Genomic DNA, 24790 nt, shown 5'->3' with positions numbered 1-24790 from the left:
CACCTGGAAGCTCAGTTTAAAACCTGTCTAAGTTGTGTCTGTGGTGAAATAGACCCAAACAGAGCTAAATGTTTGTTTTGGGTGATATTTCTCTGCTGTGTACTCTTTCTCTCTCTGGGTGGTTGTGGTTCCTCTGATTGAATAAGCATTCCTGCATGTTAACTCTCCATCTCTCTGGGACACTCAGGTCATTAACCTTATTACATACAAGAGCAAAAACATCCCTCCCATCAATTCCTCCTCTATCTGATTAAAGAAACTATCTTTTTCTCTTTGACAATTAGTCACTAAAGAGAGATTATGCTACAACAAAATGAATGAGAAATTTGATTTTTGTACCCGCAAGGACACACACACACAGAGTCATCTGTATCCCTCTTAAGGCAGTGTTTTATTAAGTTAACATTTAGCTGTTTCACGTCTCCCCCTGGATCGGCTCCATTAACACCAGCAGGAGCAGCTCTTGTTCAGAAGGGACTCATTCTGTCCAGAAATTAGCCGAATTTCACTGTCTTTAGTTTCATACCTTGGTGTTTCCTTGTGTTACCTGGTCGTGACTGTTGAGGTGTAGTTAACAATAACTTACTGTGAGCTTCTGTGAAAGGAATATTCTGCCTCTGACTTCAATAGTTCAGAACCAGTAACATAGCTGTGGTGGAACCCCAAAATACTTCCTTACATGTATTGTACTGTATTTTCCCTTGGAACGGTTGTTTTCTTTGCATTTATATGGGTTACCTCATCTTCCATATATAGGTTGGTAATCAGCGCTGGTTGTGCTATCTGGGCTGAGGATCAGCTCAGGGGTAAATAGATCCACGTGTCTGCCGGCTCTTTGACTGACAGCCTGTCACATCCTCTTTGCCATCTTACGGAGTGTGCTCAGATAGGAACTAAGGGAGTTAGGCTGGCCTGCCTTTGATCCATTGGGCCCAGGCTCAGCTCAGCTACACTGGGCCAGGCCAGCCTGTGTATGGGTTGTAGGATGTGACAAATAGATCATTTTTCTTTACATTTAAAAAAATATTTTTACTATTAAAACAATAAGAAAATGTCATAAAATAAGGGTGACCCGGGATGGAAGGACACTATATATAGAAAGGTATGTGGACACCCCTTCAAATTAGTGGATTCGGCTATTTCAGCCACACCCATTGCTGACAGGTGTTTAAAATTGAGCACACTGCCATGCAATCTCCATAGACAAACATTGGCAGTAGAATGGCCGTACTGAAGAGCTCAGTGACTTTCAATGTGGCACCATCATAAAATGCCACCTTTCCAGCAAGTCATTTTGTCAAATTTCTGTCCTGCTAGAGCTGCCCCTGTCAACTGTAAGTGCTGTTATTGTGAAGTGGAAACGTCTCGGAGCAACAACTGCTCAGCCGCAAAGTGGTAGGCCACACAAGCTCACAGAATGGGACCGCCGAGTGCTGAAGCGCGTAGGGTGTAAAAATTGTCTGTCCACGGTTGCAACACTCACTACCGAGTTCCAAACGGCCTCTGGAAGCAACGTCAGCACAATAACTGTTTGTCAGGAGCTTCATGAAATGGGTTTCCATTGCCGAGCAGCCGCACAAGCCTAAGATCACCATGCGCAATGCCAAGTATTGGCTGGAGTGGTGTAAAGCTCGCCGCCATTGGACTCTGGAGCAGTGGAACCACATTCTCTGGAGTGATGAATCACGCTTCACCATCTGGCTGTCCTGATGGACGAATCTGAGTTTGGTGGATTCCAGGAGAACACTACCTGCCCCAATGCATAGTGCCAACTGTAAAGTTTGGTGGATGAGGAATAATGGTCTGGGGCTGTTTTTCATGGTTCGGGCTAGGCCATTTAGTTCCAGTGAAGGGAAATCTTAATGCTACAGCATATAATGTCCACACACTTTTGGTCATGTAGTGTTACACGCTCCTAATGTGGAGGAAAACCTCCCTGTAAAAAACAGCCCAGTCTGACAATGTTTCACCGAGTTATCAACAAAAAGTTGTTTTGAGCGATGTAAGTTATTTTTTTGAACTGACCCGGAAGTGTTTTTCAGTTGAAAAGTTGTGTTTAGTTGTTTAAGGCCCGAAACATACAGTATCATTTTCTTAACCCATCTAGTGACTAAATGACAGCACAGCTTTCAAGTATCATGCAAGCTAGTCTTGGGTGTAGCCTGGGAGAAGTTACAGGAGAGACGGGTGGGACGAAAGTAGCACAATGTAAACCGATGAGCTGTAATGAAATAAACATTTAAGCACAGGCCATTGTCTCCTCTAGTTCATATTGCTTTTATAATGTTAGCTACATATCAACAAGTGAGTGTTTCTTGAAAATTACCCATGCAACAATTTCAAAGATTTTACTGAGTTACAGTTCATATAAGGAAATCAGTCAATCTATGGATTTCATATGACTGGGCAGTGGTGCACCTGTGTAATGATCATGCTGTTTAATCAGCTTCTTGATATGCCTTGAAGGGCATAGGCTCACCCACATGTCAGACTGGCCCACCCACTGGGGTGCCCAGCCAATCAGAATGAGTTTTTCCCCACAAAAGGGCTTTATTACAGACATAAATACTCCTCAGCACCCCCCTACCCCCCACTCAGACGATCCCGAAGGTGAAGAAGCTGGGCTAGCATGATTACACGTGGTGTGTGGTTGAGGCCGGTTGGACGTACTGCCAAATTCTCTAAAACAACGTTGGAGAGAACTGAACGTTCAATTCTCTGGCGACAGCTCTGGTGGACATTCCTGCAGTCAGCATGCCAATTGCACGCTCCCCTCAAAACTTGAGACATCTGTGGCATTGTGTTCTGTGACAAAACTACACATTTTAGAGTGGCCTTTTATTGTACACTTATTGTGCACCTGTGTAATAATCATGCTGTTTAATCAGCTTCTTGATATGCCACACCTGTCAGGTGGATGGATTATCTTAGCTAAGGAGAAATGCTCAGTGGGGTCATGCATTAAAATGCTTAAACATTGTTATTTACAGTTGGATGCAATCAGTGTATGAGTCTTAAGGCATCTGGAATCTGCTTCGTTGGTGCCCAAATGGGCAGCTGAAATTTTGTCCCGAAGACAGCCGTTAATTCACATTGACTCGTGTTCCTTCCATTTGTTATGTGCATTACCGACTCACAACAAAAAATAAACCTAGCCAACTTCTCCCTACATTCTCTTTTCCCTCCGTTGCGTGTCTCTCACTCAACCTCTCCCTCTACACGCATGGGTGCTGCATACACAAGCTCTATAGGGCTACAGGAATGACTGTCTAAAAAAACTATCTAATTGATGGGAGGGTCAAAATCAAAAGTAACAGTCAAACCAAACTGTAGACAAGCAGCATTCCTTGCCAAATCATTACACCTTTATCAGAAATTCAAACTGGACTGTTTGATTGAAGTATGGAATGATGTGTTCCAACCACAAGCTGCAGTTTTGGAATAATAGATGTCTCCTCTATTTTAGTATTTTTTTGCGAACTGCTAGTGTGCCATTTATAATAGGTTACCACCTAGACAGGTTCCAGACTGAAATATGCAACAAAAACATGGTTTTGATGAAGACAAATAGCATATTCATTAGTTTAGTGGTCTACTTTGTTTCATGTTTAACAAAAGTTTAAGCTCACAAATCAAACACAAGGCAAAAGAAAACACATGTGGGTATCACCTGGGGTTGATATGGGAAGAATTTTAACTTTCTAATGCTGTCAACTATATAACATTTAATGTTACATGCTTCTTAAGCAACAGGTGTAGACTAACTTTGAAATGCTTCGTTACGGGCCCTTCCCAACAATGCAGAGAGAAAAATAATAACACAAGGAATTAATACACAATGAGAAACGATAACTTGGCTATGTACACAAGGTACCAGTACCGAGTCAATGTGCAGGGGTATGACGTAGATAGGTACATATATAAACTCAGCAAAAAAGAAACGTCCTCTCACTGTCAACTGCGTTTATTTTCAGCAAACTTAACGTGTGTAAATATTTGTATGAACACAACAAGATTCAACAACTGAGACATAAACTGAACAAGTTCCACAGACATGTGACTAACAGAAATGGAATGATGTGTCCCTGAACAAAGGGGGGGGTCAAAATCAAAAGTAACAGTCAGTATCTGGTGTGGCCGCCAGCTGTATTAAGTACTGCAGTGCATCTCCTCCTCATGGACTGCACCAGATTTGCCAGTTCTTGCTGTGAGATGTTACCCCACTCTTCCACAAGGCACCTGCAAGTTCCCGGACAAGTTCCCGGAATGGCCCTAGCCCCCACCCTCCGATCCAACAGGGCCAAGACGTGCTCAATGGGATTGAGATCCGGGCTCTTCGCTGGCCATGGCAGAACACTGACATTCCTGTCTTGCAGGAAATGCTGGAGGGTCATGTCAGGATGAGCCTGCAAGAAGGGTACCACATGAGGGAGGAGGATGTCTTCCCTGTAATGCACAGCGTTGAGATTGACAACAAGCTCAGTCCGATGATACTGTGACACACCGCCCCAGACCATGACGAACCCTACACCTCCAAATCGATCCTGCTCCAGAGTACATGCCTCGGTGTAACGCTAATTTCTTCTACGATAAATGTGAATCAGACCATCACCCCTGGTGAGACAAAACCGCGACTCGTCACTGAAGTGCCCTTTTTGCCAATCCTGTCTGGTCCAGCGACGGTAGGTTTTGTGCCCATAGGCGACTTGTTGCCAGTGATGTCTGGTGAGGACATGCCTTACAACAGGCCTACAAGCCCTCAGTCCAGCCTCTCTCAGCCTATTACGGACAGTCTGAGCACTGATGGAGGGATTGTGCATTCCTGGTGTAACTCGGGCAGTTGTTGTTGCCATCCTGTACCTGTCATGCAGGTGTGATGTTTGGTTGCACCGATCCTGTGCAGGTGTTGTTACACGTGGTCTGCCACTGTGAGGACGATCAGCTGTCCGTCTCCCTGTAGCACTGTCTTAGGCGTCTCACAGTACGGACATTGCAATTTATTTCACTGGCCACATCTGCAGTCCTCATACCTCCTTGCAGCATGCCTAAGGCACGTTCACACAGGTGAGCAGGGATCCTGGGCATCTTTCTTTTTTTGTTTTTCAGAGTCAGTAGAAAGGCCTCTTTAGTGTCCTAAATTTTCATAACTGTGACCTAATTGCCTACCGTCTGTAAGCTGTTAGTGTGTTAACGACCGTTCCACAGGTGCATGTTCATTCATTGTTTATGGTTCATTGAACAATCATGGGAAACCGTGTTTAAACCCTTTACAATGAAGATCTGTGAAGTTATTTGGATTTTTACGAATTATCTTTGAAAGACAGGGTCCTGAAGAGTTTGGATATGGGTAAAGTGACTAGCCAACAGGATAGATAATAGGCAGTAGCAGCAGCGAATGTGATGAGTCAAAAGAGTGAATGCCAAAGGGGTCAATGCAGGTAGTCCAGGTAGCTATTTGGTTAACTACTTAGCAGTCTTATGACTTGGGGGTAGAAGCTGTTCAGGGTCCTGTTGGTTCCAGACTTGGTGCATCGTTACTACTTACCGTGCAGTTGCAGAGAGAACAGTCTTTGACCATTTTTAAGGCCTTTCTCTGAAACTGCCTGGTATAGAGGTCCTGGATGGCAGAGAGCTCGGCCCCAGTGATGTACTGGGCCGTATGTGCTACCCTCTGTAGCACCTTGTAGATGAATGCCAGGCAGTTTCCATACCAGGCGGTGATGCAGCCACTCAAGATGCTCTCAATGGTGTAGCTGTAGAATCTTTTGAGAATCTGAGGGTCCATGACAAATCTGTTCAGCCTCCTGAGGGAGAAGAGATGTTGTCGTGCCTTCTTCACGGCTGTGTTGGTGTGTGTGGACCATGTTAATTCCTTAGTGATGTGGACACTATGTCTCAACTCCCATTATGTAGTGAATAACACCCTGTTGAAACAGGAGTAAATGGTGAAAAGCGATATTGATGAGAAAGACGCACCTGTTTCAGTAGCTCGAGTCGCGTGTCAAATGGAGCTTGCAGTCCTCTATTTAGCCAATGACCTTGCAACTATAGTAGGCCACTGACATTGGCTGCTTATCAACTATAGTAGGCCACTGACATTGGCTGCTTATCAACTATAGTAGGCCACTGACATTGGCTGCTTATCAACTATAGTAGGCCACTGACATTGGCTGCTTATCAACTATAGTAGGCCACTGACATTGGCTGACATTGGGCCACTGGCTTATCAACTATAGTAGGCCACTGACATTGGCTGCTTATCAACTATAGTAGGCCACTGACATTGGCTGCTTATCAACTATAGTAGGCCACTGACATTGGCTGCTTATCAACTATAGTAGGCAATTGGCTGCTTATTAACTATAGTAGGCCACTGACATTGGCTGCTTATCAACTATAGTAGGCTACTGACATTGGCTGCATATCAACTATAGTAGGCCACTGACATTGGCTGCTTATCAACTATAGTAGGCCACATTGGCTGATCAACTTAGTAGGCCACTGACATTGGCTATCAACTATAGTAGGCCACTGACATTGGCTGCTTATCAACTATAGTAGGCCACTGACATTGGCTGCTTATCAACTATAGTAGGCCACTGACATTGGCTGCTTATCAACTATAGTAGGCCACTGACATTGGCTGCTTATCAACTATAGTAGGCCACTGACATTGGCTGCTTATCAACTTGACATTGGCTGCTTATCAACTATAGTAGGCCACTGACATTGGCTGCATATCAACTATAGTAGGCCACTGACATTGGCTGCTTATCAACTTAGGACTTGGCTTATCAACTATAGTAGGCCACTGACATTGGCTGCTTATCAACTATAGTAGGCCACTGACATTGGCTGCATATCAACTATAGTAGGCCACTGACATTGGCTGCTTATCAACTATAGTAGGCCACTGACATTGGCTGCTTATCAACTATAGTAGGCCACTGACATTGGCTATAGTAGGCCACTGAGGCTGCATCAACTATAGTAGGCCACTGACATTGGCTGCTTATCAACTATAGTAGGCCACTGACATTGGCTGCTTATCAACTATAGTAGGGCCTTATCAACTATAGTAGGCCACTGACATTGGCTGCTTATCAACTATAGTAGGCCACTGACATTGGCTGCTTATCAACTATAGTAGGCCACTGACATTGGCTGCTTATCAACTATAGTAGGCCACTGACATTGGCTGCTTATCAACTATAGTAGGCCACTGTAGGCCACTGACATTGGCTGCTTATCAACTATAGTAGGCCACTGACATTGGCTGCTTATCAACTATAGTAGGCCACTGACATTGGCTGCTTATCAACTATAGTAGGCCACTGACATTGGCTGCTTATCAACTATAGTAGGCCACTGACATTGGCTGCTTATCAACTATAGTAGGCCACTGACATTGGCTGCTTATCAACTATAGTAGGCCACTAGGCCACTGACATTGGCTGCTTATCAACTATAGTAGGCCACTGACATTGGCTGCTTATCAACTATAGTAGGCCACTGACATTGGCTGCTTATCAACTATAGTAGGCCACTGACATTGGCTGCTTATCAACTATAGTAGGCCACTGACATTGGCTGCTTATCAACTATAGTAGGCCACTGACATTGGCTGCTTATTATTGGCCACTGACATTGGCTGCTTATCAACTATAGTAGGCCACTGACATTGGCTGCTTATCAACTATAGTAGGCCACATTGGCTGCTTATCAACTTGTAGGCCACTGACATTGGCTGCTTATCAACTATAGTAGGCCACTGACATTGGCTGCTTATCAACTATAGTAGGCCACTGACATTGGCTGCTTATCAACTATAGTAGGCCACTGACATTGGCTGCTTATCAACCACTGACATTGGCTGCTTAGTAGGCCACTGACATTGGCTGCTTATCAACTATAGTAGGCCACTGACATTGGCTGCTTATCAACCACTGATTGGCTGCTTATCAACTATAGTAGGCCACTGACATTGGCCACTGCATTATCAACTATAGTAGGCCACTGACATTGGCTGCTTATCAACTATAGTAGGCCACTGACATTGGCCACTGACATTGGCTGCTTATCAACTTATCAACTATAGTAGGCCACTGACATTGGCTGCATATCAACTATAGTAGGCCACTGACATTGGCTGCTTATCAACTATAGTAGGCCACTGACATTGGCTGCTTATCAACTATAGTAGGCCACTGACATTGGTAGGTAGGCCACTGACATTGGCTGCTTATCAACTATAGTAGGCCACTGACATTGGCTGCTTATCAACTATAGTAGGCCACTGACATTGGCTGCATATCAACTATAGTAGTAGGCCACAACTATGACAACTATAGTAGGCCACTGACATTGGCTGCATATCAACTATAGTAGGCCACTGACATTGGCTGCTTATCAACTATAGTAGGCCACTGACATTGGCTGCTTATCAACTATAGTAGGCTACTGACATTGGCTGCTTATCAACTGCAATCATTCCTGTAATCAGCGCTTTTTCCCCCACATTTTATTGACGATGATTTGTGGAGAGCTTTATATCCGTGGCAAATCATTTGAAAGATGCATCCACTTTTACTAATGTTACACCATTGTTGCGTTAGGTTGGCCTATATGTTACAATTCTCCCCTTTATGATGATGATCGGGACCTGTTAGTGGTAGTTTTGTGATAACTGCACTACAATTTCAATTTGGGATTTTTTCTTAACGTTAACGATTCAATTTGGTTTAAATGTTTTAACGTTCACACCCCTAATGGATTGTTCTTACTCTTTGACTCTGGTCTTTCACGTGACAAGCGGTACTACTGACTGTGGGGGCTTTTCTCACACGACTAATAATAATACTTTTCTCAGATTAAACTCTAGGCAGATGTGTGTTACATGTATTAAGATAAAGTGGTATTTTACTAATCTGATTCTGAGAAGGCTTGTGGGGGTTCTGTTTGCTTTGCTTCATCATTGGACAATGAAGGTCTTCTCAGAACACATCTACATTAAAATAACCTCGACCCCAAACCTGAGACCCATAGAATCCCATCGTCGATAGTTCCTGTGAGGACCTACATCCTGGAGAAGAAGAGTTTCCCTGCTCGGAAGAGCATCAGAAACACATCAGAGGCAGCATGGCTGGAGGGAGAAGAGGGGCCTTCAGAAGAACCAGATTTATGCTCCAGCTAGCAGGAGGCTCAGTGGCAGAGTGGACCTCCTCCGCTCTCTCTGTGGTGCTGCATAGAGCTGGAGGCCCGGCTCTGTGTGTGGCCGTTCGCAGCACAACATCTTCGTTTTTCTCCCTCCCTTTCTTTATACCTCCAATTCTTATTTTAAAGCTCAGATCTGCTCTATTTGGGGTGTGAATATTTATGTAAATGAGATATTTCTGTATTTAATTTTCAATACATTTGCAAAAATGTCTAAAAACATGTTTTCACTTTGTCGTTATGGGTTGTTGTAGATGGGTGAGAAAATAATATTTAATTCATTTTGAATTCAGTCTGTAACACAACAAAATGTGGAATAACTCAAGGGGTATGAATACTTTCTTAAGGCACTGTATGTACTGTATGTCTAATGTTTGATCATCATATAGTATTTTGTGTTTCAAAGAGTTTGTTGCCTACTGCCTAGTGTGTAGACAAATATATGTCTTAACTACTTATCTTAACTAATTAAAAGCATCTGTACACTGTCTTTGTAGTATGCTCTGGGCCATTTTTTTATGTTTCCTTCTCTCTGATTTGTGTTGATCCTTCTGTTTTCTCCCTAGGTGAGCGCCCATACCAGTGCCCGTACTGTGACAAAGCATTCAGCAAGAATGATGGTCTGAAGATGCACATCCGCACACACACTCGGGTAAGTCTCCACACCCACTCTTCCCACACTCCTCCCTCTTTTTGTTCCAGGAACAGTTTGAGGTGTTGGTGTTACCCTGCCCGCATGGAAATTATTGCATTTCCCTCCACCTCCCACAGCACTGTGTGTGTGTGTGTGTGTGTGTGTGTGTGTGTGTGTGTGTGTGTGTGTGTGTGTGCGTGCGTGTGTGTGCGTGTGTGTGTGTGTGTGTGTATGTGTGTGTGTGTGTGTGTGTGTGTGTGTGTGGTCGCGTGTGTGTGTGTGTGTATGTATGTGTGTGTGTGTGTGTGTGTGTGTGTGTGTGTGTGTGTGTGTGTGTGTGTGTGTGTGTGTGTGTGTGTGTGTGTGTGTGTGTGTGTGTGTGTGTGTGTGTGTGTGTGTGTGTGTGTGTGTGTGTGTGTGTGTGTGTGTGTGTGTGTGGTCGCGTGTGTGTGTGTGTGGTCGCGTGTGTATGTCTTTATGTATGTGAGTAAAAGGAAACTGTCATGAAAGCCAGGGAATAGCAGTGACATTTTGGAGCTGTTTTCTTTGACGGGGGTTTTTAACCTCTAAACCAGCTGGCCATTAGGAAATAACTTCTGACCGCAACATGAGTTATGATCTATTCAATAAGTCACATGAAATATCCTGAAGCATACTTTTCTCTTTTTATAGATGTAGGAAAATCTGCACACGCTACTGTTTTTGCGAGTGTGTGTGTGTGTTGAGTATTTCCTGAGATACCAACTCCTAGGTGTCCGTAAAGTCTTATCTCTCCATCTCCAGTACTATGCTTTGGTTGATCTGCTCAGTGCTCAGCCAAGCTGTAGAACGTAACCCACCCAGGAATAAAGGTTCACACACCTCTGTCAGGCCGCCAAGCAGACTAGTTGGTCTAGTTCTGCAGTCATGAACGCTGAAGGTCTTATTTCCAATGCGGTGATGCCAGGACCCTCACTTAGGCTGCTCCCACAGTGAATTTCTTTAAGACTGGGGAGGATAATGAAGACTACTTAGAGCTGTAGATGGTAGACTAGAATACATCCACATCTCATATCAATCACATACAGTCTTATTGAAAGACAGTCATTGGGTTCCTGCATGTATACGAGCGGAGAACATGACAGGTATCGTTGGTGTTGATATGATGAGCATGTACAGTGCATTTGCAAAGTATTCAGACCCCTTGACTTTTTCCACATTTTGTCACGTTACGGCCTAATTCTAAAATGGATTCAATTGTTTTTTTCCCTCATCAATCTACACACAATACCTCATAATGACAAAGCAAATAAAACAACTTAATACACATTTACATAAGAATTCAGATCCTTTACTAAGTACTTTGTTGAAGCACCTTTGGCAGCGATTACAGCCTATAGTCTTCTTGCTTATGACACTACAAGCTTGGCACACCTGTATTTGGGGATTTTCTCTCATTCTTCTCTGCAGAACCTCTCAAGCTCTGTCAGGTTGGATGAGGAGCTTCGCCACACAGCTATTTTCATGTCTCTCTAGAGATGTTTGATTGGGTTCAAGTCTGAGCTCTGGCTGGGCCACGCAAGGACATTCAGAGACTTGTCCCGAAGCCACTCCTGTGTTGTCTTGGCTGTGTGCTTAGGGTCATTGTCCTGTTGGAAGGTGAACCATCGCCTCAGTCTGGGGTCCTGAACGCTCTGGAGCAGGTTTTCATCAAGGAACTCTCTGTACTTTGCTCCGTTCATCTTTCCCTCGATCCTGACTAGTCTCCCAGTCCCCATCGCTGAAAAACATCTCCACAGTATGATGCTGCCACCACCATGCTTCACCGTAGGGATGGTGCCAGGTTTCCTCCAGACGTGACACTTGGCATTCAGGCCAAAGGGTTCAATCTTGATTTCATCAGACCAGAGAATCTTGTTTCTCATTGCCTGAGAGTCCTTTAGGTGCATTTTGTCAAACTCGAAGCAGGCTGTCATGTGCCTTTTACTGAGGAGTGGCTTCCGTCTGGCCACTCAACCATAAAGGCCTGATTTGGTAGAGTGCTGTTGAGATGGATGTCCTTCTGAAACGTTCTCCCTTCTCCACAGAGGAACTCTAGAGCTCTGTCAGAGTGACCATCGGGTTCTTGGTCCCCTCCCGGAGCAAAGCCCTTCTCCCCAGATCTGTGCCTCGACACAATCCTGTCTTGGAGCTCTACGGACAATTCCTTTGACCTCATGGCTTGGTTTTTGCTCTGACATGCACTGTCAACTGTGGGACCTTATATAGACAGGTGTGTGCATTTCCAAATCATGTCCAGTCAATTTAATTTACCACAGTTGGACTCCAATCAAGTTGTAGAAACATCTCAAGGATGATCAATGGAAACAGGATGCACCTGAGCTCAATATCAAGTCTCATTGCAAAGGGTCTGAATACTTTTCTTTTGTATTTAAAAAAAAAAAAAAAAAAAAAAAAATTGGGGGGGAAACCTGCTTTCGCTTTGTCCTTTTGGGGTATTGTGTAGATAGATTATATATATATTTTTCAATTTTAGAATAAGAATGTAACTTAACAATATGTGGAAAAAGGGAAGGTATACTTTCCAAATGCACCGTACGTGTAACCTGACTCGGAGCTCAGTGTTGTAAGAGGAAGGGCATGGTCACACTGGTCTCTCATTAGGTCATTTCCTGCCTGTGCTTCTGCACGACTTCTCTACCCACTGATGTTCTCCACCACTTCACAGCTTTCCATGAGCTATGTGTGTTGAAGTGTGTGTTTGTGTTTGTGGTTATAGCCATATGGGGCTGTATATTCATATATACAGTATTTATTTATGACTTTTAACATGATCATTAATTCATATGGGTACGGCCTGAGGGTTTTGTTGACATGTTTCAAGTACCTTTCCTGTTTGCTCAAGCACAAACCATTTCATTGCACCCTTTGAACCTGTGCTGCAGATACAGTGTAAAGCTTCTGGCCTGAAACGGTACAGTGGAAACAGGCAGCTGGCGGGACCGGGAAACTCCTATCAGCTCCAATTCTCTAGAGAGGACTTGATGAAATGTTAATGTTTGAATTGAGACATGGCTTTGTGAGTTCCCGGCTCTGTCTTTGCTCAGTGCACGGTGACTGCAGTAGTGAAATATGGGCCGAGCTGTGATACACAGCAGAGAGCTGGACGATGACATCAATACTCAGCAGAACAATGTCATTTGGCTGAAGGAGCTCCAGCTCAGTGTTAATGTATAGTTTAGAGATGGACCTGTTTAGAATTGTGTGTTTATCCCACATACCAAACCATCTGCAACAATGAGAATACATGTGATTCCTATAAAGCTGCTGACATGTTGCCTGGTCAGAGATTTTTATTAATCTCTTTAAGGTTCTGTGATGTGACAAGAGTGATCTGACTGTAAACACACTGATTAACATTCCACTTGTTCTCTCTGTGGGGGTGCCTGTTCGGTTTTGTTTGACTTTGGCCTAGAGTTCTGATAGTTCCAACATAATCTTCCAAGTACCTCTGTTTTCAGTTTGAAAACCTCTAAAAGGGTTTTACTGTAATACTTTTCCATTGGTCAGTTTCAGCTGGCTCCTATTGATCCAGTATAGCAGTCTCTGATTGGTTAATCACAGCATTAAGTGATCGGACCAGTTGAAATGGGTATTAGAAATATAGCAGGTGCTCCACTTTGCCCTCTGGTAGGCTAGGTGAATTATCATCATATAGCTAATACCTCTCCAATCCTGTCAGAGCTATACGAAGTGCCTAGGGGTGTAGGGGAAAGGGTTTCATGTTGTATTGGGTAACAGAAGATGAGGACATGCCATGTTGGTTTAGAGATGACCATTGACCACACTTTTGATATGAAATGTGATCCTCCTGCCTCTCTGTGTAAATAAACAGAGCTTTATCCCTCCATTCATAACCCTACTGACTCCTGAGGGGCCAGATTCAGAGGCCAGCCAGTCAGAGGGTCAGGTCAAAGGTCACTAGGCTGGACAGCTGCTGAAGAGCAGAGGTCACCAGGTACAGATGTTAGATGTTACTGGGACCAGAGTGATGCATTCTGGGTCCTCCACATCACCCCTACATCCATGTGTTTCCTAAACTCTGAACTTTAACCCTTTTTGGGGGTTTTGTATGTCATTCAGGGGGGAAGATTTCCCCAAAGTGGGAAAGTGATACTTTATTAGAAAAGCAATACCTGTTAAACTAGCAGATTTTACAATACACAGACTGTCAATTATGTTCTGGTTTGGCCTCCACACCCAAGTTTCTCACACAGCCCCATAGGTGTCTCTATGTTAGGTGTCTCTATGTTAGGTGTCTCTAGTCTCTATGTTAGGTGTCTCTATGTTAGGTGTCTCTATGTTAGGTGTCTCTATGTTAGCTGTCTCTATGTTTCTTTCTCACTCACGCACACAAACATACTCATGCAGACATGTGCATTTAACCTGATCTGTACCTCCTTTTGTATCCTGTGTCTCTGGGCACTAAATTTGTCCCTCCCACATGATAGCCCTATTCCCAGGACCCTAACGTCCTGCATTCACCCCGTACCCTTGACGACTGATCCATAAATGGATCTCTTGTCAAAGACTGACACCCAAACAAGAAGTATTGCTATCTCTGTGCTTATTATTTAACTATAACTAAGCTTTCAAGTGTCAAAAATATTTCCCTGAAGTCAGACACACAACTAGATTGAGAAACACACACACACACACACACAATAACACACCCACAGAGCGATAACTGCTTTTGAGTGACACCCAGACAGGCCTCTGAAAGGCACAGAGGAAAAGTTATTTGCTAAACTGATGAGGTGTGGAGACAGGAGTGATATTCTACAGCCCCTGTGAGCCAGTGCACTGATATATGTTCAAAGGGCTTTTCTGTGCCATGTTTTGCTTAAGCTTTAGATGATCCATGTGTTCCTTAGGGATCCATGTGTTCCTTAGGGATCCATGTGTTCCTTAGGATTCCATGTGTTCCTTAGGATTCCATGTGTTCCTTAGGATTCCATGTGTTCCTTAGGATTCCATGTGTTCCTTAGGGATCCATGTGTTCCTTAGGATTCCATGTGTTCCTTAGGATTCCATGTGTTCCTTAGGATTCCATGTGTTCCTTAGGATTCCATGTGTTCCTTAGGATTCCATGTGTTCCTTAGGGATCCATGTGTTCCTTAGGATTCCATGTGTTCCTTAGGATTCCATGTGTTCCTTAGCTTATGGATCCATGTGTTCCTTAGGATTCCATGTGTTCCTTAGCTTAGGGATCCATGTGTTCCTTAGGGATCCATGTGTTCCTTAGGGATCCATGTGTTCCTTAGGGATCCATGTGTTCCTTAGGATTCCATGTGTTCCTTAGGGATCCATGTGTTCCTTAGGGATCCATGTGTTCCTTAGGATTCCATGTGTTCCTTAGGATTCCATGTGTTCCTTAGCTTAGGGATCCATGTGTTCCTTAGGGATCCATGTGTTCCTTAGGGATCCATGTGTTCCTTAGGATTCCATGTGTTCCTTAGGGATCCATGTGTTCCTTAGGGATCCATGTGTTCCTTATGATTCCATGTGTTCCTTAGGATTCCATGTGTTCCTTAGGATTCCATGTGTTCCTTAGGATTCCATGTGTTCCTTAGGGATCCATGTGTTCCTTAGGGATCCATGTGTTCCTTAGGATTCCATGTGTTCCTTAGGGATCCATGTGTTCCTTAGGGATCCATGTGTTCCTTAGGATTCCATGTGTTCCTTAGGATTCCATGTGTTCCTTAGGATTCCATGTGTTCCTTAGGATTCCATGTGTTCCTTAGGGATCCATGTGTTCCTTAGGTGTTCCTTATTCCATGTGTTCCTTAGGATTCCATGTGTTCCTTAGGATTCCATGTGTTCCTTAGATTCCATGTGTTCCTTAGGGATCCATGTGTTCCTTAGGATTCCATGTGTTCCTTATTCCATGTGTTCCTTAGCTTATGGATCCATGTGTTCCTTAGGATTCCATGTGTTCCTTGTGTTCCTTAGGGATCCATGTGTTCCTTAGGGATCCATGTGTTCCATTCCATGTGTTCCTTAGGGATCCATGTGTTCCTTAGGGATCCATGTGTTCCTTAGGATTCCATGTGTTCCTTAGGATTCCATGTGTTCCTTAGCTTAGGGATCCATGTGTTCCTTAGGGATCCATGTGTTCCTTAGGGATCCATGTGTTCCTTAGGATTCCATGTGTTCCTTAGGGATCCATGTGTTCCTTAGGGATCCATGTGTTCCTTATGATTCCATGTGTTCCTTAGGATTCCATGTGTTCCTTAGGATTCCATGTGTTCCTTAGGATTCCATGTGTTCCTTAGGGATCCATGTATTCCTTAGGATTCCATGTGTTCCTTAGGGATCCATGTGTTCCTTAGGATTCCATGTGTTCCTTAGGATTCCATGTGTTCCTTAGGATTCCATGCGTTCCTTAGGGATCCATGTGTTCCTTAGGGATCCATGTGTTCCTTAGGATTCCATGTGTTCCTTAGGGATCCATGTGTTCCTTAGGGATCCATGTGTTCCTTAGGATTCCATGTGTTCCTTAGGATTCCATGTGTTCCTTAGGATTCCATGTGTTCCTTGGGGATCCAAAAACAAAATAACGCTGTTCATTTCTTCCCTACTGCAGGTGCTGTACAACTTCTCATTTCATATCTTCATAAACTCACTGGGGGGCGGCGGGGTGTGAAGTGAGAGGATATGAGAGTGTGTGTGTGTTGGTACTTTTTTGGGATGCTAAATGTTATCCAGGTTTCTTCCATGTGTGAGAGAGTTCATTTGTGTTTCAGTATTTGTGTACAGTATACAGCAGGGGTAGGCAGCTAGATTCAGATTTTCAAATACAATCATTTCATTGAGACACGATCACATATTTTTTTGGGGGGGTGGATACTTGGTAATATATTTCCAAAATTAAACTCCTTTTTGGCTGAATCCTTGGTGATTTTACAGTTTATAAAAATCAACATTTGCGGGATGGTTTTGGCCCGTAGGCCGCCCGTTGCCGACCCATGGTATACAGATTAGCTGTGTGTTGAGAGGTGATCTGTCTGTAAAGTATGTATTTGTCTGTGTGTCCCTGCAGGAGAAGCCATACAAATGCAGTGAGTGTAACAAGGCCTTCAGTCAGAAGAGAGGTCTGGATGAACACATGAGGACCCACACCGGAGAGAAACCCTTCCAGTGTGATGTGAGTCTCAAACCACCTTATTCTGGACTCTAACCCTAAACATAACTCCAAGTGGTGTGTGTGTGTGTGTGTGTGTGTGTGTGTGTGTGTGTGTGTGTGTGTGTGTGTGTGTGTGTGTGTGTGTGTGTGTGTGTGTGTGTGCGTGTGTGCGTGTGTCCGTGTGTCTCACACACTCGGTCACAGAAACACTCACACACTCGGTCACAGAAATACTCACACCCTCGGTCACAGAAACACTCACACACTCGGTCACAGAAACACTCACACACTCGGTCACAGAAACACTCACACACTCGGTCACAGAAACACTCACACCCTCGGTCACAGAAACACTCACACACTCGGTCACAGAAACACTCACACACTCGGTCACAGAAACACTCACACACTCGGTCACAGAAACACTCACACACTCGGTCACAGAAACACTCACACACTCGGTCACAGAAACACTCACACACTCGGTCACAGAAACACTCACACACTCGGTCACAGAAACACTCACACACTCGGTCACAGAAACACTCACACACTCGGTCACAGAAACACTCACACACTCGGTCACAGAAATACTCACACACTCGGTCACAGAAACACTCACACACTCAGTCACAGAAACACTCAGTCACAGAAACACTCACACACTCGGTCACAGAAACACTCGGTCACAGAAACACTCACACACTCGGTCACAGAAACACTCACACACTTGGTCACAGAAACACTCACACACTTGGTCACAGGAAGCTGAAGATTCTCTGCAGCTGGACTTTAGGGTACTTCTCCATGGTTTGTATTTTGAATGGAGGATACAGTATTTGAGTGTGAAGAAGACATGCTGGGAAGCCTGAGTCCATGTGGGGAACTGCTGTGCTCATGCCAATGCAGGATTAATATGATTGATAGTTTGAGATGTCTTTTGTAGGGTGTAAAATGTATCATTTGTGATGGATCTTTAATTTATTTCCTCCTTGCTTTACTGGGAAAATATGAGTTCTGCCTTGAAGCCTTCTCTCATGTGATTGGTTCAATTAGCTGGCTGCACTCATAATGGAGATTAGATAGCTTAATATTCCTCTCCAGCATAGTCCTTTAGTTTAGGACTGAATGAATTCAATATGATCCGTCAGAGACCTACTAAAACAGAGATTTGTATGTACCGTATTAAAGGTGTGATAATTGCCATCTCTAACAGAGCTAACTAACACACTTCTCTCTCCTCTGTAGGTGTGTGATCTGTCGTTCAGTCTGAAGAAGATGCTGAGCAGGCACAAGCTGACCCACAAGCCCAACAGGCCCATGGCAGAGTGCTCGCTGTGCCATAAGAAGTTCACCAGGAATGACTACCTCAAAGTGCACATGGAGAACGTTCACGGAGAGACCGAGGGCTAAGGAACCCATCTATTTGAGACAGTTTACTAAAGATAAAGATACAGTATACTATATTTACAGTGTTATACATACAGGATGACTTGCTATGCATTTCATATGTAGCAATAAGCAGTGTTTGTTGCTATTAAATACTGTATATGCAAATGCAGAATATGGAAAAGATACATTTAAATATTGAAACAAATCCTGTACGTATGAATTATGGAGTATGAACATTAGATATTCAATTCACAGGGATTTTTGGATGAGGCACAAGACCCACACAGTTCTGATCTGCTTCCAAACTGCCATTTTCTCCCTGTTTGCCATTTACATTCAATTTAATTTTGATATGAAAGTTTGGGATTGACATTTCCAGACTATGCAGCACAATACAATAACTAGCCTAGTTCAAAAAGTCTCTACCCCACAGTCTGCTTCTAGGTTCCCACCTCATGCCAACCATACAGTGCCTTTACCACCTCTGCTCAGGTGTCTTACTCTGCCACAACTATTGTGACCAGGTACAAACTTTCCAAAGAGTTTCCAAGCCAAAGATGTTTACCAAACACAGCCAGCCTACTCCATTCCTCCAGCCAACGCATTGCCTGGAAATGCAATGCATTACCATTGTCAAAGTTACTGTTACAGTTTGTCAAAAGAATAATGTTTTTTTTACGGTTATTTCATATTCTGAGGGATCAAGTAGTTTCTTTGTGTTTACACTCCTGTTTTTGTAATCCTGTATGTTAAATGGGAAATGTATTTAATGGATGGTGCAGTTATGTTTGTTTCTCTGTAGATTTTACATGACCAGACCATAGCCTTCCTGTATTCCACAGACTGTTACACATTCCCTCTCTTTTACTGTTCATTTCAAACTGTGAATATATTTCACATCACACGTCCATGTTTTTACTTCATAAAAGCCTCATTACCTACAAAACAGACATTTACTCTGTCCATTCTAAGTGCGTGTTGGTTAACTGTTGACGTTGGGGAATTTCGGAAACGCTTTGAGAGTTGGTTAAAATGGTTGACTTTGTTGTTGTTAATTTAACCCTTATTCTTGGGTTGGCTGGGAGTCTGCTGGGAGCCTGAGGTAATTGAATTGCTTTTTTCAGAGGCCACAGTCATCACTCTGATCACCACCTGATCTAAAGCCACCCACTAAAGAGTCTTTCTGATGTTTGCTCTACTCTCTGCTCCCTCTATAGAGGGACTCACTCGGACTCATTTCTCAAACTCATCCACTGGTGATGCTCCTGAAGGGCTCAAAGGCAATGGTTTGTAGGATTTACTGAGTCTGTGAGAATCTCCTGAATGGCAGTTGGATGCTTGAGCTGGAAGTCTCTCTAAACTTGTCATCAAATAGGCTGCGGTGCTGTTGAAGTGGCTATAAATCCTGTCATGTTTGACAGTCAGTCTCCTCAAAATCACACTCCGGTTTATAAAACCAATAGTCGGTATGTCTATTTTCTGTGTTTTGGTGCTTGTTTATGTGGATATGGTGTAAAATCAATCAATAAATCAATGTAGAAAAATAGTAACACCTATCCCCCCCAGAGACTGATTAGGCCTATGCTGCTCTTGCTTTGCTAAACTCATGGAGAGGGAGGGTTAGACTTTGCTAAACTCATGGAGAGGGAGGGTTAGACTTTGCTAAACTCATGGGAGGGTTAGACTTTGCTAAACTCATGGGAGGGTTAGACTTTGCTAAACTCATGGAGAGGGAGGGTTAGACTTTGCTAAACTCATGGAGAGGGAGGGTTAGACTTTGCTAAACTCATGGAGAGGGAGGGTTAGACTTTGCTAAACTCATGGGAGATCGTGGATATGGAATGAGACATGTGCCTTTACAGTCGCATCTCCACCACTCACACACCCAGTGTCCCTGAGGACTGGCAGCTGGCTGTTCTGCAGGGTTCTCAGATCAGATGTGGCCATGTTAACCTCTACTCCCTCTGGAACTGATTTCACCACATGGCCGTCCAGGCAGGGCTCCCCACTGGTTCAGCTGTGTCTGGTGCCTGTGCCTGGTGCCTGTGCCTGGTGCCTGTGCCTGGTGCCTGTGCCTGCCGCCTGTGCCTGCCGCCTGTGCCCGCTGGCTGCTCTTAGTGGTCAGGCCTCAGGGCCGCGCTGACGCTCTCAAACACAGTGGCATTTAAAAAAAAAAAAAGTCCAGACAAAGTATGGCTGCTTTTTTTCAGCTGTGGAATACTCCTTTCTTCCTACACCTCAACGCAGAGGGTTAGTGGCTCTAAAAGATGTTGTCTATTCCCTTTTCTTGGGACAGCCCCCACCACCACCACATACAGAGCATGCACACCCTGGGGCTCCCAGCAACTCAATGTGTTTCTAATTGCATGTTTTTACTGTAAGCCTGAGTTTCCTGCTGTTCCTCCCCATCTGAACTGGGCCCAGATCAGCGTCCACCCACTGCTCCCCGCACCAGTCAGCCACGCCCACCGCCCTGCTGCACCGCCATGGAGTGTCATTACCACGCCAGCCGGGGTTTACGGCAAAACCACAGTCACGCTGGGAATGATACGGACAAAGTTGTCTCAACACTGTGTTTGGCCGCTGTTGCCGTGGTAACATATAGTCTGGAACACTTCCGTGACCAGGGGAATGCACAGTTGTTGGGTGCCCCGCGTGAAGGGTGCCATCCATGGGCATTTTATATGTATAGGGAGGGTGTGCGGGTCTATTCTGGGTGTCCGTTCCAACATTCCTGGGCATTCCTTTAAAGCTGAGGGCCTGCGTCCATGGAAACCAAGGGAGTGGTACTCATGGGTAGCAACAAACCCTGATGACCAAAACCACTTAGAGGTCAAGAATTTGACAGTGAGTAACACAACACCAGCAGGAAAAAGAGAAATAGAAAAAAATGTAGTAAAGATAATTAAAAGTTATAGGTGGAGAGATGGAGAGAATAAACAAGTTAAAGTTAAAGAACAGATTGGAAGTGAAACTTCTCTGGTTTTACCTCAGAGCCTCTGCTGGTTTAAGAAAGCATTGCAGCAACTCATCACACTAGTATGAATCTGTCCTTGTTGTGTGTGTACGTGCGTGCGTGTGTGTGTATGTGCTTGCGCATTTGCTTGTAATCCAAATCCTCTGACATAATTCAGCCCAGTATCACAAGCATGTTGCATTTCAGTGATGGCCTTGAAAAGCCTTCAGTTTAAAAGGAGGATGCAGGGAACTGAGATACATCAACAATTATTTTCCTGCAAATAACCTGTGAGAAAGGAATAGGGGTTTCTCACATTGTTTGAGAAGATGCAGATAGTGTGTCCTTATTGTTTACCCTGTATCTGCCAGGATGTGATTTGAACAAGTTGTCTCAGACTCCAGGCTGAAGCTGGGGCTTGTGAGAAACGCAATGAATGTGACAATGTACAGAGAACAAATCTGAACAGGCATTGTCCCAAAACAGAATGTTAAAGTTCAAGAATTTCAGCTTATATACAACTGTTTTCCGTTCTGTCACATACTATGTTCCTTCTGAGCAGTAACTGTATTTGAGGCCTGGGGTATACACAGGCTCTAACCAATATCTGGCAAATGTGTTGAGGTTTCTCTTGATTCAACACACTCTTCCCCTCTTTTTCTCACAGTGGAGAGAGGGAGATGGTGAAAGAGGAGAACTGGACAGGGGCAGGAGGAGAAAAAAGCTAAATACCACAGAAAACCTGGATGTAGATAATGAATGTTGGGAGAGTAAAAGGCATCAGTCAGTAGGTCCGCCTCTATAGCCCCAGTGGTCTTCAGTCCTGTCATCAGGTGCATTGCGTCAGCCTTCACCGTGCAGTGTCATTAGTGACCACAGCCCCGTCTGCACCTTACAGGCTGTTGACTGGGAGACACTTGGGAAATGTAGTCAAGCACACTACTGCCTTGCCTAGTTAAATAAAGGATAAATTAAAAAATGACAAACAATTATACCTAAAGAAAAGGAAAATCTCCACTAACTCAACTCTTCATTTTACACTAACAAAGACATATGTGTCCTTCAAGATGCGATCTTTGTGGAGAAAACTACATACAGTATATAGATATAATGACAAGGGTTCCGACATCACATAACACCTAAAACGATTTAAGTTTCTCCATCCGAAATGTCCTTAACAACAAATCCACTACTTGAACAGAAGATCCTATCAAATTCTGACCGGTTGCCAAGGTTCGTTGTAGCTCAGGAAACTAGAAACAAATGTCAAGAGCCGCGGCATAATCTAATTCAACGCGTTCTTTAATTCATTTTGACTGCTGCTGCTGTGTAGTGGATGGCTCTCCTCTTTAAACCAGAGCCATCTTTCAGGAATCCCCTTCTTAATCCCTTTCCACCGAGGTTCACTCATAGCTGTTCTGGGATTTATTGCTAGGTGATTGGTGATGACAGAGATGTCTTAAATGGTCTAGTCAAAACATTTGTGTGAACGGGATGAGAGATCCACCATATTTCTTCTCTTTTGCTTTGGTCAGACAGTTACTCGTCCCTTTACCTTCCTCTTCCCTCTCCTTCATTCTTCCCTCTCTCTTTCTTTCTCTGCCCTCCCAAAACCGCCTTTTAGGGTTTGGCTACATTGAAATGCCCAACACAAATCTCCTAAGAACACACACAGAGACATACACTGTGGCCCTTGGGCTCACTCACCCATACAGACATGCACAATAGCACTGGTAAATGTAGTCCTTGACTGACTCACGCCATTTGTGCCTTGATACATTATCAACACAGGAGCGCACAAATAAATACATGTCATGTTGTGTAGTAAACTACACATACAGGGTTGTTGTTGTTTGAGAGTGGCAGAAATGAAAATGTAGAGAGTTGTATGTTAACACTGACAATGCTGTAGTTGTCCCGTTGCAGGAGGAAGTTCTCTATTTGTTTTTGTGTTTGAAAGTTAGCTGGTTTCACAGAATCCCACGTGTGAGAAAAATTGAGAAACTTAACATCAGACCTCAGGTTTGTTTCAGAGCAGAGAGAAGCGACCCTGGGATACACACCTTTCATGTGCTGATTTACCCTGTGCTGAAAACACACACACACACACACACACACACACACACACACACACACACACACACACACACACACAGAGAGCTGTGACTGAGACGCTGAGAATGGCCTCCAGTGTCTCTGTCCTTTATGCGTGGCTATGTGAGGTAAGATAGGGTCTCTGTCTGAGCTCTTTACATTAGGCAAGCTGAACCTGCTACTCCCAAACCTCACACAGGCAGACACATACGTGCACTGAATGGTAAATCCCCCAGCATACAGGGACATCGTGCAAGGGGAGTGACTCTGCTGTCAGAGTGAACACCTGCCTGGGCCAAAACACATCTATCTTTCACAGGAAGTTATTGGTCAAACAAATGTAATGGATCCAGTGTTCCTGTCTTGTTGTTTGAGCCATTTAACTGTGACTGTATCTGTCTAACATATTCAAACACAGTTCTCACACGATTCACAAACATAAACATACATGCACACACACACGCTTGTGCAGACACACACAAACACACAAACACACGGTAACAGCTACTGTGGAGTGGAGACAGATGAGCAAGGCTGAGGTCCTGCTTCATAAAAGATGCCTCACTCCCACACACATTGGGGCTTCAGTGCTTTGCAAACACAGCCTGCCTCTGTTGCACTGAGAGCTGCTTGTCTAAACACACACACACACATACTCTCATGTGTACTCTATGTGATCAGTGCTGTTTATTCTGGAGATATCAAGGGGGGGACATGACACTATGACGCAAGTATCGTCACATCAGATGTAAGTTGGCTGCCCCATACTCAATATTCTACTTTAGCCGCCATATTGAAATTGGGGCCAAATCCATGTTGGCCTCTGGACATAATTCAAAGACTATGAGCTAAAGATGCCAAACCAACTGAGAGACTTTCAACAGTAAATGGCTGTCACCTGTTTATTACACTCCAACTAAAGATAACAGTACTACAAAAGACAGCACTATAACAGTACTATGAAAGACATCACTATAACAGTACTACAAAAGACAGCACTATAACAGTACTATGAAAGACATCACTATAACAGTACTACGAAAGACAGCACTATAACAGTACAACAAAAGACATCACTATAACAGTACTACAAAAGACATCACTATAACAGTACTATAAAAGACAGCACTATAACAGTACTACAAAAGACATCACTATAACAGTACTACAAAAGACATCACTATAACAGTACTACAAAAGACAGCACTATAACAGTACTACAAAAGACAGCACTATAACAGTACTACAAAAGACATCACTATAACAGTACTACAAAAGACATCACTATAACAGTACTACAAAAGACATCACTATAACAGTACTACAAAAGACATCA

General features: G+C 43.9%; 1 protein-coding gene across 1 annotated transcript in view; it reads left to right on the top strand.

The window, feature by feature from the left end:
- Positions 1-19354, top strand: part of LOC115108748 (PR domain zinc finger protein 5-like) — a 53876-nt gene extending 34522 nt beyond the window's left edge. The window contains 3 exon segments of the mRNA XM_065009107.1: positions 9780-9865; positions 16929-17033; positions 18261-19354. Of these exon segments, the coding sequence (XP_064865179.1) occupies positions 9780-9865; positions 16929-17033; positions 18261-18425 (356 nt within the window). The 3' untranslated portion in view covers positions 18426-19354.
- Positions 19355-24790: the final 5436 nt, after the last annotated feature.

This window comes from Oncorhynchus nerka, linkage group LG24, assembly GCF_034236695.1.
Source record: "Oncorhynchus nerka isolate Pitt River linkage group LG24, Oner_Uvic_2.0, whole genome shotgun sequence".
Lineage (NCBI taxonomy): Eukaryota > Metazoa > Chordata > Actinopteri > Salmoniformes > Salmonidae > Oncorhynchus > Oncorhynchus nerka.
Note: the sequence above shows the minus strand (reverse complement) of the source record. Positions and strands in the feature narration are given on the sequence as shown.